This window comes from Parasteatoda tepidariorum, chromosome X1 (genome assembly GCF_043381705.1).
Source record: "Parasteatoda tepidariorum isolate YZ-2023 chromosome X1, CAS_Ptep_4.0, whole genome shotgun sequence".
Taxonomy (NCBI): Eukaryota; Metazoa; Arthropoda; class Arachnida; order Araneae; family Theridiidae; genus Parasteatoda; species Parasteatoda tepidariorum.
This window is the reverse complement of record NC_092214.1, coordinates 78,797,223-78,815,776: the sequence shown is the minus strand read 5'-3', so window position 1 is coordinate 78,815,776 and position 18,554 is coordinate 78,797,223. Positions and strand designations below refer to the sequence as shown.

At 29.1% G+C, this 18,554-nt stretch overlaps 1 protein-coding gene across 1 annotated transcript in view; it reads left to right on the top strand.

The window, feature by feature from the left end:
* The window catches only part of LOC107446984 (glycine receptor subunit alpha-2), a 53,505-nt gene extending 35,218 nt beyond the window's left edge, over positions 1-18,287 (top strand). Inside the window, exons 4-11 of the mRNA XM_071187284.1 lie at positions 2,783-2,877; positions 6,201-6,268; positions 7,930-8,009; positions 9,839-9,921; positions 10,756-10,890; positions 12,366-12,487; positions 16,043-16,267; positions 17,997-18,287. Of these exons, the coding sequence (XP_071043385.1) occupies positions 2,783-2,877; positions 6,201-6,268; positions 7,930-8,009; positions 9,839-9,921; positions 10,756-10,890; positions 12,366-12,487; positions 16,043-16,267; positions 17,997-18,173 (985 nt within the window). The 3' untranslated portion in view covers positions 18,174-18,287. The remainder of the gene's footprint in view (positions 1-2,782; positions 2,878-6,200; positions 6,269-7,929; positions 8,010-9,838; positions 9,922-10,755; positions 10,891-12,365; positions 12,488-16,042; positions 16,268-17,996) is intronic.
* The last annotated feature ends 267 nt before the right edge of the window (positions 18,288-18,554 follow it).

Below are 18,554 nucleotides of genomic sequence, written 5' to 3'. Positions count from 1 at the left end.
ATCTCGAGATCTTTTTAAGCGAATAGAAAAATTTTAGTACACAATTATAAAATTATTTTATCTAAAGATGATTCCATGCGAAAAATAACTTTTAGAAAATATTTATTATTTTTTGTTATTTTACTTAATAATAGTTGAAAAATTTTGAACTGCAATGCATAAAATTTTTTACATCGCTTTAAAGAATGTAATTATGCATATCAAAATACAAAAATTGAGTGAAAATGGTAAATCAGTTCTTGCGAAATAAAATTTCTAGAAGTCGTATGTTTAAAATTTATATTTTTGCTTACTGTACATGTTTGTTAGTGCATATTTTTTTCTGTTACCTATTACTTCAAAATTTTGTTTTGATTTCCGTTCCAAATTATGGATACATTATAGACAGAGCTATCTTGTTTCTGTAAAATAAATCTTAATAATGATACACTTGTGTTACTAATCTTTTTCTTTTTTGAAAACAAGGAAACGTTCTTATTAGAAGATGCTGGTCACACATATGTTTAATGGACCTTTTTATTAAGGTTTCGACAAATTTTTTTCTTAAGTATTAACCTTCCTTCAGTGGCACGACAGTCCATACAGGGCCAAGGTCTACTGTGCCCATCTCAGTTCTCATGACCTTGGGCTCTGGGGAGCAGATGTTCCGGTTCCCTCAGTGTTTAGTTCCCAAACATGCTTGGTACTCATTTATCTACCCACTGAAGGGATGACAGGTTGAGTCAATCTTGCCCGGCCTAAGGATAGAACCCAGGATCTGTGTGTGGCATGGGAGCACGAAGCGCTACCACTCAACCACCGGGCGTCCTTAAATATTAACATAAAACTAGTAAAAAAAACTCGCTTTTTTGTTTTATTATGCATAAAAACTTATACAACTTGCTAAAAAAGTATGATTATTTCACTTTTATCTTTTTAAGTAAAAATAAGGCTTTTTTTTGCCCATACGCTAAGCATAGTAAAAACATTTCTATTCACCAAAACAAAAAATCCCTTGAGGATTTTATTTAGAAGCTTATCACCTATGCTTTGAACTATTATCTTTAAAGTAAGTGCATTTACTACTAAGTTAGGGATCGATGTAGTTAGAAAAGCAAATTTTAAAAAAATTTCCCACTTGTCTTTGCAAAAAAAAAAAAAAAAAAAAAACACGCATAAAAAATAAAATTCTACTTTTTTTTCTCTTAGTCTGTAATTCAAGGCATGTTTATTAAAATCATAAGCACTCATGAAAAATTTTATACAATTATTTTTAAAACAACATGAGATATCGTGTAAAATGTGAAGAAAAAAAAATCAGATTTTGAGATAAACGCATTTTAAAACTTTAAATTACTTTTCTATCCAGTATTATCAACTTGCACAAAAACTGCTATGACTTTGTAAATAAATAGAATACAAACACAAGTGAAGTATTTCTTAGAAAACTAAGATTACAGGTATTTCAAATTTGTAATTAACTCAATTTCGAACATTTTGTCCAAAATCATGTTTTTGCACTCGTCAGATACCATAATACATGTTGGGTAAAATAATTAATTAAGTTTTTTAATGATTTAATAAAAATAATTACAAAAGTATTGAGACACGTCTGGCTAGTGTTACACTGCGTAAAGAGAAAACACTTTAAATAACTTTTAATTTAATGATTGGATTTTCACGTTCTAGGATTTAATTTTAATAGTCCGAAGGTTTTTCCTTGAATATTTCAAGTTACGAAATCAGACACAAAAGCGTTCTTTTCTCTGAATAAACTTCCTCTTTTCCTCTTATTTGATTTTTTGACACTAAAAATTTGTGTCAAGAATCCGAATCTGTCTAAAAGTCTAACGGTCTCAAAAAGTTTTGCTAATTTCGATTAGTAAAGCAGTCGAGAGTTTGCTTCCTTTTATTTTAATTTCACTTTTTGCGTATTTCGATATATCTCGAGAAATTTTTAAGCAATCGAAAATTTTTTGAACACAATTATAAAATTTATTTTTTCAAAAAAGTTCCATGTAAAGTATATTTTTTAGTATTTTTTATTTATTTTTCTTTTACTTAATAATAATCGAAAACTTTTTTAGTTGTAAAGTATACAAATTTTTACATCATTTTAAAGAATAAAATTTTAAATCAAAAAATATGGAATTTGAATGCAATCGATTGAATAGGTTATCATTTAGCAAATTTTAAAAATGTTGTTAATTAAAAACTTCATTATTCAGGAATTATTCGACCGATTTCGTTGGTTGATTCACAAGTTCAAAAGAACACACCGAGATACAGTTATTAAATTTATTTTAGCTTACCTGACTTTTGTTTACTGTTGTTTATGACTGAACTAAAAGTGTTCAAAAAATTTCGTTTGAATTATTTTTCACGGTATTTCTATGACTTTTAAATGTTTGTTTTATATCAGAATTCGACAATTTATTATTGACAAATTGTTAAAAATTTATTGTGAGGGAAAAAAAAACGATAGAGAAAGAGAAAAGCTGTTGTTTTAAATTATCTTCAATTACTTCTTCAGATGCAAAAATCCCTTTTTTTTCCTGCAGAATTCAGTTAAAAGTGCAAAAATGTTGACTTTTTTTCAAGAAACCTAAATAGAAAGCAGTACAACTCGCCCTTCAAATATAAATGAATTCATTAACATTTTGTGTAAAGGAACAGGTAAACAGACTATACGAATAACACAATCGAAAGAAAAAGGTTTACAAATTGAGGAAAAATATTATTTCTTTTTTAATTTAATATATTTTTTAATAAACTCTCTAAATGTTAACACTTTTAATTTTAGAGGAGATTGTTCCATCCAAGGAGGATTATCATTTAGTGACATTTTACCCGAAGATCCTAAAATGTATGATAAAATGAAGCCACCAAAGAAAGATGGTATAATAACATCGCATTTTTTAAAAAAATATATATACAGTCCCTTTATTAGACGCACTATAAGATTCTATGTAAAATTTTAATTATCAGGTGATACTATACAGCTTTATTGTTGTTATGCGACTGAAACCGGTTTGCACTTGTTTGCGTTAGTGTATCAATTGGTTGAATTAGACGATATATAATATAAATTTGACGATAGGATAAGTTAGGCGATGTATTATATAACTACAGAATATTTATTATATCAATCATTATATTAGTAGTATATTATAATAATTAGACCAAATTATTAGACTCACTGTGGTTTTTTAATAATTATATAAATTGCCTGAGGTTTTATGCAATAATTTTATAATGAAACAAACAGGTAATTGGTTTTTATTGAGGAGATACTTATTGAGTTTTAGATTATTGCATTACAGTGTTAATCAGTTGATAGAGGAGCGTAAACCGGTTTCATCCGAGTAAAAACAATCTGATAATTACAATTTTACATAAAGTGCATCTAATAATATAGCCTGTATGGCTCTGCAAAGTGATTAAAATTACTCAGAGGTTTATATTTAGGGAATTTCAGTCAAAAAAACTTGTTTTACTCCAGCTAGTTAAAATTTGTTCGGTTCAACGAAGAAAAGAGGTTTTTCATGATTTGAAAATTATTTAAGCAGACATTTATGTTTGAGAACAAAAATGTTACTCAAATGAATATTATGATAATTATTTAGACAGAAATTTATGTATGTGAACAAAAATATTACTCAAATGAGGATTATAATAATTCTTTAAATTATAACTTACTAGAAATTTAATTCGTCACATCTAAACGCTTTTGAGTTTATGTTTAATTAATTGAATTATTATATTAATAAAAAAATTTTTTTTGAATAATTTATTTTATGTTTCATAGAAGTAAATTTTTAATATTTAGATTATAATTTAATAAAGTAGACTATACTTTCAAAGTCTATACTTTCAAAGTTCCTATACTAAAATTTGATTGATCCATTGGCAATTAGGAAAGATTTAATAGCATTGATTGAGAGTTCCCAACCTTTTTTGGATCTTCGCGCGAATTATAAGTCAAACAAAGCCCTTTACAATAATAATAATAATAAATCAATAATTTTTTGCCCTATTATAGATACTCTTAATATACTCTTTAGTATTTTGATTACTTCTATAATTATGCCTTTAAATTGTTAAAAATATACCTAAAGACTAATGCATTTATAAAAAATATTTCTTATTCTTTTTTTTTAGACATTTATTTGTCAGAGTTTACATAAAAATAAATTCAACACATCATTTTCACCTTAAATAACATACGTATTTTTCTTATCAAAAATGCGATCTAAGTGATATTGTTCATGAATGTAATCAAATCAATTTTTACAAATCATAGTCTGCGTTTCTTGATATTGCTTATATAGAGTGAAATAATCCAATACGATAATTATATTTTAAAAGTTAACTAGTTAACAATAGGAAATCTGAAAATGATTATAATTCAAAAATAATTTTGAAAACTCATAAATTATTCAAATAAATGAAATAAAACTCTAAAAATTTCGAATTATCCCTTCCAGTTGGTTTTTCTAAATATTCCATTCCCCTTTTCTAAGCGCTATTTACATCTGTTTTATTATACTCCCTATTAATTTATATTTTAAAAATTGCCTTTATTATTCTAATTATGTACGTAATATCAAATAATTAAAAAGTGTTAATGAATGAAACAATTTATTTATATTTCAATTAATTGCATTTATAAGTATATTTCATTTTTAAGTATAGTTCATTCACCAGGAGTTGGCACTTGGCTCCACGTTCATCACGTGGTATCCGACGATACTATTTCATTATTTTTGGGAGAAGAATATGAACAGTCCTGAACAAGGTTGCTATTTAGTGATCGTATAATAAAAATATTTATTTCGCAATCTTTATGTGCTGTGTTTTAACATTAAATGTTTCATAAATTTAATATTTCTCTCTTTTGAATGAATAGTTTGTCCTTTTTAAGACATTTTGCTGCAGTATGTTCAATTAGCTAGAGTGACGAGAAGTATAATAGCAGATGATAAAGCGAAGTAAGTGACTGAAAAATAATTCACTTTTTGCGTTTGGCGCGCATTAAGGGTTGTCTCAATTTTAAGAGCGGAGACGTTTCTTCTCTTACTCCCGCTCTGAAATAAACTCTTCGTCCTGGGAGGTGGAACCAAGTGCCAACTCTGGGTGAACGAACTATAGCAGATTTTATGAAAAATTAAGTTGAAAAAAAGAAAAGAAAGTGTCAGGACTACGCTCCTTTGGTGAGAAAAATCAAAATCAACTAGTTCTTACACACACTAACTGTGTTTAAATTTTCAAAGGCTTTTATATTTTGGTATTGGTAGGCCAATATGACTTATTATTTTAAAGATATACTACAAAATAGTCTTGCCTTTGCTAACGTATTGTCAAAATTTAAAATTTAAACAATTGTTTAATTAACAAAAATAGAGCAATTCTTTGTATAACCCAAATACCAACATAATAACATAAACTGTTTCAGACACAGGTGAGAAAAATTCCTTTTCACTGAACGGTAGCTTTTGCTACAATTTTTAAAAAAAATCATTTATGTTTTTCCCTCGATCATCTTTGTCTTAATCCTATGATCTCAGTAGTGTTCGCCTAATTTATCAACAATAGAAACTTTATCTGCGAGACACTCTTTATAAAGAGTGTCCCAAAACTCAGGGTACATACGTTAGGAGGGGATAGAAAACAACTAGACAAGGACAAATTATTATACAATCCATGGTCCGAATGCAAGTTGTAACGTGCTTGGACTTTTCTTTTGTGTCTGAACTTTTTCTTCTGGGGTCATATGAAGAGCCTCATCTACGACGATGGTCGCATGGATTCATCTGAAAACGTTGTTGCCAGGGTAGCTATACTGACCAGTTGCTATACTGACCAGGGTAGCTGTACTGTTGCCAGGGTATACTGACACCATATGCCTGATGTTTACGCTAATGTACGATAATGTTGGCGGCGTAATTTTGAGCAGTTCCCGTGATGAGTGTTGTTTAATTTCACTTGTTGAATAAAATATTTTTCTTCATTTTATTGGTTCATTTCATCTCTGTCTTGCTTCCTATCATTTCCTGACACAGCATTTTTCGTACTTTATCTCTTTCCGACTCCAGAGCAAATGTACCATGAGTTTTGGGATACCCTGTATACATACTTTACATAAAATCTTCTATAAGTTATAATTATTTAATATTTTTATAAATTTTAAAGCTTCGTACTGCTTAAATTTTTTCTTTCAGGAAAACCCACTAAAGTCTCGTTCCATGTTACAGTAATGGGTCTGGATTCAATTAATGAAGGCTCTATGGTAAGTAATATGACATCTGATGGTTAAGCTTCTTTTGATTAAATTAAATTTTGATTTTTGTTGGTAAAAATAAAAAAGTGCAATTTTAGCCGAAATTTAAGGACTGAACAGCTTTTGATAGCTTGGTTAAAGATGAAGTAATGAAAATAACGAGTTATTAAATATTTAAGGGAGGAAATAACAAAACTCTATGGAAGTTTATAGTATGTGTATAGTATTCTATAGAAGTGTAGAGTAGTTCTATAAAAGTGTCTAGCACTTTTGAGAAAGGAAGGACTGAGAAATTGCTGGAGAAAAGAGAAAGGAGCCGAGAGTTGATTATTGTAAACAACTTCACGTTTTGTCAGGTAATCAAATTTGTTTCGTTGTTTTTCATCCCATTTTCTTTTATTTATTCTAAATATTTCGATAGAGTTTTTGTTTCTTCCTTGCTTAAACATTAAATTAGGACTTCTAATGTGCATAATTCTTTAACTTCATTTCTGAAAAGGATTTTGAATACATATGCTATATATATATATATATATATATATATATATATATATGCAATNGTTGTTTACCCATAAAGTAGATTAGAATATCGGAAAAAAGCCTCTTTAATAAAATTCACAGTAAAAAACCTACAGTTTCCAGAAATCTGTTAACGAAAATTCCGATTTTGTGCATTTGAACTAGTACTAGTGCACATTCTCGTTTTTCTCTCTGTATTTTTACAGGAATTTTGAACTGCTAAAATATTTTATAACTTCATTTTCATAGAAACTTTATATTTTTGGTTAGGATCCAAAATGTTCACAGCAGTGACAATCGATGTAATAGAATAATCTATTCTATACTCATATTTAAATATTTTTGAAGAAATAATATCTCGTACAGCATTGATAAGGCGGTTGTAGGGTTAAACGAAAAATGCTTTTATTTATTTATTTAATAACTCAATGGTATCGATATGTTGTATGGGAACAAAAAGTTTAAAATGATACCAATTATTTTGAAACTATCACCCCTTTTTATTTAAAAGTAATTTTTAAAAAAATAATTAAAATGAACTAATTTTTTTTAAGAAGATGCGTTTTACAGAAAATAATAATTATTCTCAAAAGTTTATTAAATATTTCGTTTCTTCCTCTAATGTAACTTTTTTCATTTGAACTTTAAATGCAAATAAAATGTATGGGCTAACTAAAGCGCAGTTGCTATTTCATTTCTAATTTTTATAATAATAATCGTTTTTATTAGAATAATAATCGTTATACAATAATAACGATTTTATTTATAATAATATCGTTTTTATTTATAATAATATCGTTTTTATTTATAATAATAATCGTTTTTATTAGAATAATAATCGTTATACAATAATAACGATTTTATTTATAATGATATCGTTTTTATTTATAATAATATCGTTTTTATTTATAATAATAATCGTTTTCATTTCTAATTTTTATAATAATAATCGGCAATAAATATCGTTTTTGAATAAGCTACATTTTTTGTAATTTTATTCAAAAATAAGTAAGTTTTATTAATCAGTTAGATAGTTCACTCTTGTCGGTCAGAACTGTATTCTTTATTTCAAAATGATTTAAAAAACACTATTTATAAGTAGATTTTAATGGTTTAAAGAAGTTTAGTTAATTGTGCAAAAATGGTTACAGAAGCTTATTTTAAAGTTAAAACACGCAAAACAAATTTTCTTTGAATATTCCCAAATTATTTTTCTAGTCAAAAGCAGGAAGTAAATTTTAAACAGTCACATTTCTCTCTGGTTTAATACATTCAAAATTCCATCAAAATTAGGTGTTTTCACTGAATTTAAGATAGAATTCTTGTTCATTTTTTTTTTGCATTTCCTTCATTGTTTGTCTTTTTTTAAATGTTGTAGGAAAAAAATTAATTAATTTGCCTGAATATAAATGAACACAATTACAAGGGGGAATAATTGACTTTCAATTTTTTTCTGATGTAATTCAGAATATTCGAGACAATTAACTCGAAATAAGAAAAAACACATATCTCGTATTAAAGTCATTATCAATTTACCGCCGATATAAACTTTAACGTTTGTTTCGTTCTCTCTACTTTTATTAATAAAAAAAATATATATTGGACATCCATTTAATAAAAATGAATGTTTCTTTTTATCTTTTAGGTTAAGAGCGATCGTAGCTTCAGCTCTAAGAGCGGAGTGAACTAGCCCTTCTATTCTCTTTAGCCCTGCCATTATTTACCTTGCGATAGTAAAAATTTTTAAATATTTGAAAAAGATTTCGAACTACTTTTTTTCTTCCTTTTCTCTGTTTATTTATTTATTATTTTTTTGCAAAGCGAAACAAAAATTTCTGTTCGATTCTAGAATTGTTTTTTCTTTTAAAGTGATTGTTTTTTTTTAAGTGAAGTGAAAACTATACCAATCAAATTAAAAAAAGCAAGTGAACTTTTGAATCTGATAGGTGCAATTTTCGGGGTCGTTTGTAAGCACACGCAGTAAGATATGTTCTGTAAAAAAATTACATTTCGGAAATGTATATAGTGCTCAAAATGTTTGATGTAGCTGAAAAGCTAAGTAATTAAAGTAAATATTATATATATTTTAAAAGAACGAAATCTTTTAAATAGTCTTTACTTAATTTCAAGTGGTTTGTAAAATTGTGAATAATAAATGAGATTATATTTCTTTATAGCATTGTCTAACATATTTTATAATCTGGTAAGTAAAGGAAGCAGTCTAAGAAGCAAATAATTATGTTCACGCTATAAAAAGAGGGGCTTATTGAGTTTACTTACGTTTTAATTGAATAAAGACACTTTTAAATAAGTAACTTAAGTTATTACGAATGGAAACTTCTCTTACTGTTAACTAATCTAATGTAACTTCTCTTACTGTTAACTAATCTAATGTAACTTCTCTTACTGTAAACTCCTCTTACTGTAAACATAACAAATATGTATCCCTTTTTGTACGTATGAATATATACATTTTTTACGTTCTTGCTATCAAAGCAGTGTACTTAACAAATCTATTGTCATAATATTTTTCAAGTGCTAATGAAGAATTGTGTACTCACTTATTAAATGGAACTATTTTATCAATAACTTTTTTGATGAATGCATCAAAGATAAACGTAATGCAAATTAGCTGCAAATCCTCTCCTTTTTTAAAAAGTCTTTTTAGAATTAAAGCCGGTCACGTTTTTTTGGCCTAACAATGACATGAAAACACTCTGGCATTAACCTTGTGAAAAGGTGAGTTTCCTAAAATATTTTTTCCAACTAAAGCACTGCATCCTGCATTCGCGCTGGGGATGACCCAAGAGGGAGGTTCTCATGGTCTTCCTCTCCATGTAACGCAAATGCTGGCTAGTTCCATCAAAAAAAGTCTTCCACGAAGGCAAATTTCTCCAATACTTGATCCAAGAGTTCCCTTGCCTTCTGGATTGGGTACAAAATTACAAGGCTAAGGAGTTGAACATTAGTAGTGGTAAACCCAAAAATTGGGTCGGCTGTTTAACGACGGTTGTATGAAATAAAATATTGCATTCTATTGAAAATTGTTTTTGCTTACAGATTAACATTGACTTTATCTTGTGCCATGAATTTTGCTACATATCCACATGATACTCAAAAATGTTCTCTGCAGATGGAAAGTTGTAAGTTTTATCTATATTTTTTTAAAAATTTGTTGCTAAAATAGGCTATAAAATGATTTTTAAAAGCATATCTCATCGATTTTACATTAATTTAACAGATTCTACATGCATGCATAATTATTTTTCATGTTTTCAAAGGTGAGCTTATGATATGATACGAATTAATATCGAAAGAAAGAAAAATAATAAATAAAATAAGCAATTTAGGTGAAATATTTTCTTACTTATAAAGATACTTGGTTGAAAATACATGCTCTTTTCAGATACTTAAGATAAACTACATTTATACGTTCGAAGAAAACGGGTCTCGACTTCTAAGAAAAGCTTAATGATTCTTTGTCTTGAAGACATTTGAATTGAACTGTGAGTAAATTTTATAAAAAGAAAACATTTATTGATGATCACACATGCTTTTTACAAATAAAGAGAATTAATAAAAATAAACACCATTTCGTTGTTTCATGGATCAACCTATCTTTTTCACTTCAATTCAGTTCTTTTTCAGCTTACTTCATTTACAGTTCAATAAAGTAATTAACGTGTGCGTGGTTTTTCAACCTTAAGTATTTAAATAATTTAATAAGCATAAATAAAGAGTTTGATGAGAAACTTTTACCAGGCTTAATTTTATTAGAAATAGGAAATAATTTATTAGACTATAAAGAAACAACCTAGGAAGGCTTGTCTACAAATAAGCAGGACACAAAGCTTGTTATCTAATTGTTTGTTCAATTGTACTGGTAGTATAACCCACAAGCTATTTTAAAACCGAGGAAATATGGGTTGACTACATTGACTATGTTACTTTATATAAATCATAAATTTTTTTCCCAGTGTCTTATACTACGGATGATCTTTTATTTGATTGGGAAGAAATTACACCCTTAGTCGTTGATGAAAATATTGAACTTCCTCAACTAGATTTGATCAAAACAGAACGTGGAGACTGTACACAAGTTTATTCCACTGGTAAATATAATTTTTGCTCCTTCTTTCTTTCCGTTTTTTTTAAATTTTTCTATTATATATCATATATTAGAATATTTAAACTGAATCGAATAATTTGTTAAAAAAATATTTTTAAATCTTGTCGTTCATTTTACCAAACATTTTGCACGTCAATTATAAATAGCTAATAACATGCAATTCTACCACCTATTAGCGATGAAAGTTTGGTAACTTTAACTCCTCTTGATAGTTGAGAAATAGCTTTTTTGTGAAAGAGAGAAAGAATCATGATTAGAGAAACTAACATGAAACTCTTTTTTTCCTTAAGAATTGAACATCGTAATCTCCATATTTATATAATCGTAATCTCCATTAAACAACTTCCGAATCGATCAAAATAATTCACAACACTGTATTTTTTTTTGAATTTGACTCACACAAAGTCATTAACCTTCATAGAGTTGGTGTTGACAGGAAGTTCCAAATTTAATTCTGTTATTCACGTTCATTAAAAAAACAGACAAACATGCGTAGCTTTTGCTGCGCGTTTTTTTATTTATTTATTTATTTTATTTTGACAGAAATACGTTTCAGATAGCAGATTTCTGCTGCATGGACAAGCACAGATACAATTCAAGTTGAAACAATTTTATGATACCGAGTTAACTTGATGAAAAATTATCCGAAAGGAGAGCACACTTAGAGATATTTCCCTCATGGGAGCAATATAAACAACTCACAAATGTTCTGTTTTAGTTATATACGGCAATAAATAAATATATATTAAAAACTTTGTTTTCTCCTTTAATTCAGCTATATTGAATTATATTATTTTAGCAAACATGAGGAAACATATCGTTTAAAAAATGTTAAAACCTTCAAAAAGTGGATTAGTATAAAGTTAAATTGCTTACTTGAGATTGAAAGCACTAATTTTCTTGGTATTTCTTTTTATAAAATGGTTTAGAAGATAAATAACATCAAATGTGGTACACCAATTCTTCCATTTTAAGTTGAATGGAATGAATGTCTACACTAGCCAAATGAAAACATCCGTTTCTTAACCTAATAAAGTTAACATCACAGTAGGTAAAATAAACAGTATAACCTTTTGTTGAAATGATGAAAATAAAATAAAAGAGAAAATTTGAAAGTTACTTTTAAAAAAAAAAAACCTTCCCTTGCAAGTATTCACAGTATGATTAGGCAACTGCATATGAAATCGTACCTCAGTGTTGCTAATCTACGATATCTCCCAAAGAAGATTTGACCAATAAATAAAAAAGGTTATTTAAGATGTCATGTCTATACTATAGTCCCCTTCTCTTACACGTGGTCATAATAATATAATGATAATAATTAACCAAATTTATCTAGATTCGAGCATTTTTAAAAATTGCAAAATATGAATTAAAAATTTCCTTATTACCGCGTGAAAGTTTTTAAATTTTTTACTTCGACAAGTAAAGTGTCTTATAAGTTTTATTCTTTTTAAGGGAATTTTACATGTCTGCAAGTAGTTTTTACTCTAAGAAGAAGGCTTGGCTATTACTTATTTCATACTTATATACCAACATGTTTGATTGTCATAATGTCTTGGGTATCTTTTTGGATTAAGGTAAGATAATATTTTCATAAAAGGAAGTGAACTGTACATATAAACAAAATGTGGAGCACCTTCAAAACTTTTAAACTAATGATCAGATTTTCAGGAACCAAGGTACAATCTAATGATTCAATCTAATTAACATGATTATTAATTTGTGCGGATTATATTTTAAGTTACGAAATAAAACTTCAAAGCATATTTTAACTGAATATACAAGTATTTTTTCGTTAGATTATGATTTTGAGTTTCAAAATATGGGAAGTAGCTGTAATCTGGAAAATATGTTTCAGCCAGAAATTTGGTATGAAGTTTGGGCCTCTTAATTTTAATCTTCCTTTTTTTTTTTTTTAATATTTCGCCACATCTTTGATACTGTTATGGCGAATCAAAAACAAAAATTGCATGAAATTATAATACTTGATTCGAAGATAATTCGATACAAAAATTAATTTATATTAATTTGTTAATATGTGATCCGAAATGGTGGAAACAATTTTGAATAATAAAACATACCTATTTTTAAGCAACTTTAAGCAATGTTATTTTCAAAGATAAATAAAAAAAGCTTTAACGTAATCGGTCAAGCAGTTTTTGGGTAATAAAAATTTAAAAAGAGTCGTATTTATAAGTTTTCATTTTTCAAGAGCTATTCGACCGATTGCAACCGAATTTTTTATCTTGCAATTTGAAATTAAATAGTTCAAAATGTCATAAAATTACTACATTATTTAATTGGCCAATTAAAATTTTTTTGACTGTTATAATATTAAATCATTAAAAAAGATACGACGTAATTATGAAAAATTATTTTTTTTCGCATGGCATCATCTTTAGTTAACTGAGCTTTATAATCATGTGCAAATTATTTTTAGTAAGTTTCATATATTTAATTCCATAACCATCGTTGAAAAGTCGACCCAATTTTTGATTCTACGACTACTAATGTTCAACTCCGTAGTCTTGCAATTTTGAACCTAATCCAGAAAACAAGGGATCTCCTGGGAGAAATTTGATTTCATGTAGGACTTATTTTGCTTTAATCAACCCGAATTTGCGTTACACCGAGAGGAAACCATGAAAAACTTCTATGATTAGGCAAGGGGACTCCAGCCATTGATCTTTCTATCTATTTTACGTCAGCTATGTATGGTTAGTGCGAGCCGGATGTGGAATTCAGGCATCACTGGGAGGGATTCGAACCCGGAGCGCTCTATCCCCTAAGCCACCACGGTTTTATCCAAAATATATTGAAAATTGTGGCCTTCTCTTAGTTTGAAAATCCTTATTTATCTGAAAAAAGGTATCCCGAAAACAAAATGTAGAGTTTTCACTCACAAATTTATTAGCATATGTACGACGAATCAAACCATTAAGCTTGATAGCATTTTAGTGTCTGCCATAAATTTTAACTCTATCCATTTACAAGAAGTAGAAAAAGTCACCCTGAACATAATTTTTTTTCTAATGGCTGGATTTTCCCATTCTGAAAGGCAATCGTAGTGTTAACCTTAAATATGCTACGGAATTAGAACTTATTATCAATTAAGTTTCGGAATCGGAACAGATACATATTTCTTCTGATTAAACGTTATTCTTTTGAATTTGGGTTTTTTAACATAAATATACTGGAAGATAACAGAGGTTAGCAGCAATCTGAACCTATGGTCCTTAAAATTTTCGCAGAAATGTCGAAAGTTTTGGGCCCCTTAATTTTAATTTCTCTTTTTGCGGTTTTTGTCATATCTCTAAAACTTATAGTGTAATTCAAAAAATGTTTAAATCCACTTATGAAAGTTGTTTACCCAACGATAAATACATGGAAAAAGTAGTTTTTACTTATTTTAAGTTATTTGATTTAATATTATTTTAAAAAACTTTGAATTACAAGCAATGTGGGTAAATTTTTAAATCTTTTTAAACTATGTGGTTTTAAATGATGATTTAAACAAGCCGTGTTTTCCAAACTATTTTGGAGCCCATCTAAGCCTTCATAAAATGTCCCTCCAATATATATTTTTTTATTGTCCTCTTAATACATAATTTTCATAATATAAAAGATTACTATTGCTAAAGATGGGTTCAATTCAAATTACTAAAGATAGGTTTTATGAAGAAAATACTATGAAATTATGACACTGTAAGTAAGTTTTCAAAATATATAATGGAGAACTGAAACAAAATCATGTAAGATATATTTATTGTATTTCTTAGTAATTATTTATCATTTAAATTCAGTAAGATCCTTGCACTTGTTGCCAAGAGATTTAATGAAAGGTTTCACCCTATTTGTGGCGGGTTCAACTTCACCCTAAAATCTCCCCGTTTTGTTAAAGCCAATTTTTTTTCTTATAATTTGCGGCATCATTTTAATTACATATTTAATTGCATCTGAATATTTATTTTTGGTTCCCTCCCAAAGCCTTTGTATGGTGAGCTACATATTGCAAAATAATAAATTTTATTTTATTAGTTTTCTGACGTTTTGTTTTAGGTTTCATAGCATTAGCAATAGAAGGAAAATAGTTGTCAAGACATTTTTCTCGGAATCAATCGTAAAGCACTTACGTTGTTTTTTCATTTGCACGGCAGTATATATATTGACCAAAATTCTACTCAGAAGTATGAGAAGAGACAAAAACAATTTCGGAGTACTACGACCCCCCCTCCTATTAAATAATTAGGACGGCGGTCACAAACGCAATTAAGATGTGCAAGTAGGTGATAGAGAACGTGTAGAAAACTGGTTCAAAAGACTACTGTAAAACTTAATTTTTTCTTTTAAAAGTGTTCTGTAAACTTGTCTTAATGTAAAAAATTATAATTTTTTGTGTGACCTGTCTCAGTTTAGTCTCTTAAACATGTCGGGATTACGTTTGCTACCCACCATTTATTCCTTCATGATTTTTTCTAGTTATCATGTTTTTGATCTATTACATATACACTGGTGTACGAAATTAATGGAATTTACAGACTTGGTACAGGACCGATTTTAATGAAATTTGATATGTACATACATTGATACAATACAAAACAAATAACTATTCAGCAATTGTAATATACCCTCATGATCGTACGTAGCACTCGGAGTCAGAAGGTATGGCTACAGGACAATTCAGGACAATTACCACAGGAACTAATAGACTGGCTTATTTCAAGTATGAAATCACGCTGTAAGATCTGTATATCTGTAAGGGGGCTACCATACCCTCTATTAGCCCATTTAATTGTTTTTTATGCAACTGCTGTTTCATACCTTCAGACTCCAACGAGTGTTATGCATGATCATGCGTATGTATTACAATTGTTGAATGATTATTTGTTTTGTATTGTATCAATGTATGTAGATATCAAATTTCATTGAAACCGTTCCAGTAGTTCCAGAGGTAATCGACCAAGTCTGCAAATTCCCTTAATTTCGTACCCCAGAGTAGATTATTAAACAATCACCCTGTAAGCAGTTAATTTTTGTATGGATTTGCTGTTGGTTTCTGCTTAAGGATGCCCAATTGGAAGGAACTATCACTACATACATGTAAGTTTTGATGTATTCATTTTATATTCTAGCCAGAAGCTGTACCAGCACGAGTTACGTTAGGAGTGACAAGCCTATTGACTCTTTCCACGCAGCATGCTAAGAGTCAATCTGCATTGCCACCTGTATCCTACATAAAAGCAATCGATATTTTTATGTCAAGTTGCACATTTTTTGTTTTCTTATCACTTATGGAGTATGCTTTGGTCAATATTGTACTCGATGATGAAGCAGAAACCTTGAAACAAATGACAAATGTGAGTACTTTATTTGTGTTAAGTAAAAAACAATGCAAATAATCTATAAACTTTAACCGTTGACGTTTTAGGGTCAAGCTAATTATCATATTATAATTTTTGTTGTTATATACAGGATGTTTATATACTTTTAGAATCTTTATCAAACATATCGCCGAAAAATGTACACATTGGGGGTTACAAATTAATATTTAAACGAGGAAAAACAAACATGGTATCAAAATCAGACTGTGGAAAATGGCGAGTGTACGAATTATCACCTGTCTGTTTGTGCTTTAAAACTGAGAGAAGTTAAAAGGCGATCATATCAACTTCAATTGAACAAAAATTTAGAAGAAAGGCAGTTATCTGTAGGGTCTGTATTTTATTTCAAAGTTAGCGGTCAAAAATTAATAAGAAATAAATAAGGATCATTGCAATTAATTTGGATTGGAAAATTTAATTTAATTATCTAAATAGGAGAAGCTGAAACGTCTCTGCAACGAAATGTTAACGGTGTCTTGCTTCGGTGTAATGGAATAAGTTTGGGACTAAAGTTAAACCAAATAAAAAATTATGAATTATAATAAAAAATTATAATAGATTTAAAACTCCGCCTTGCGTTGTATTGCAGCATTTATGGTCTGTGTTTTATTTGAAATTAATGAATTATTAATTTACATTGATAAGGAATTTTTTAATTTTAGGAAAACAAAATGGTCTTCAATTATTTTGATTAGAGGATATGTAAGTGAAAACACGAAACAAATATGTCTCGAATGGCTAAAGAAGCCGGTACCTCCAAAGAAAGAAAATGTTTGAAAAAAGACTTAATGTTAGCAGTCAAAAATTAATAAAAAATAAATATGGACAATTACATTGGATTGTTTTGCGCATTAGGCAAAAAGTGTTAAATTTTAATATCTAAAAAAAGAAGTCGAAACGGCTCAGGAAGGAGGGCCGAAGTGTCCTGCTTCGAATTCAAAAGTGAACTGATCGTAAAAGACACTGTTCCCAGTAGAAGTCAAGCATCACTTGCTGCTGTCAGTAATCGGGTGGGTGACCACTTTTATCAGCCTGCCTAGGGTGGGCGGTATAGGTTTTCATTAAATTTTTCTACCATAAAGTGCTCGACTTCGAGTGCTGGTCGTCAGGCTGCCAAAGCAGGGGAGCAATCTCCTCAGCAGAGAATCAAAATTGCGATGGCATGTCTTCGAATCATTCTCAGGGATGTTTTCCCAGACCCGCAGTGGGCTCGTTAAGACGTGGTTCCCAGCAGATCGCTGGCATCACTGGCTGTGGTCAGTGTACGGGTGGGTGACCACTTGGATCAGTCTACGTAGGGACCGAGGGTGTACGGTATTGGTCCTCGTTAAACTGTTCTACCGTAAAGGTCGTCGGTCTGCCGAAGCGAGTGTGCCATCTCCTCTGCAGAGGATCAAAATTGTGATGTCATGTCTTCGGATCATCCTCAGGGATGTTTCCCAGACCATCGCCAATAGCCCATTGTGCAGCTCTAGTGCGACGTAAATGAACTACAACAGAGATGTTTCCCACACCCAAGCCATTTGCCCACTGTGCAGTTCTAGTGCGACGTAAATTCAAAAGTAACAGAATAAGTTTGGGTTTAATGTAGAACCAAATTAAAATGTATAAATTTTGAAGCTATGGGCGCTGTATTGCAACATTCATGATTTGTGTTTTACTTGAAATTAATGAATTATATTAATAAAGAATTTTTGAATTTTAGGAAAACAAAATGGTCTTCAATTTGCAACCACGCCTCATGAACGCTGTCCAGAAACGACGGCTATTAGCTCATATGATTGATCGAATCTCAAGAATACTCTTCCCTCTCATATTTGTACTTTTAAATATATGGTACTGGGTGTATTACACCCAATATCAATATCTAAGTATTGCTTAGATATTGATAGAACATTATAACAATGGATAGAACAATGCAAAAAAATATTGTATATTCAGGATAGTGGGAAGTGAAAAAAATATTTTAAAATTGCATAGTTTTCATTTTGAAAAATTTATTTTCGTTTTGCAATATCGATAATCATAGTCACATAAATATTAGATGTTGAATATAAAGAAAACTTTTTATAAAATATATTCAATGCTTGATTTGTAAAAATTGAGGAATTATAAGAAACCCCAGAAATTTTTTCAATATGCATCTTGAAATTCTATTATTTACATAAAATATATTGAAGTAAAAATATTTGTCTTGTTTTATTTATTTTCAAATAGTGTGAGTTTGAAAAAAAATTACAAATAATTTCTATGTTACATTTTG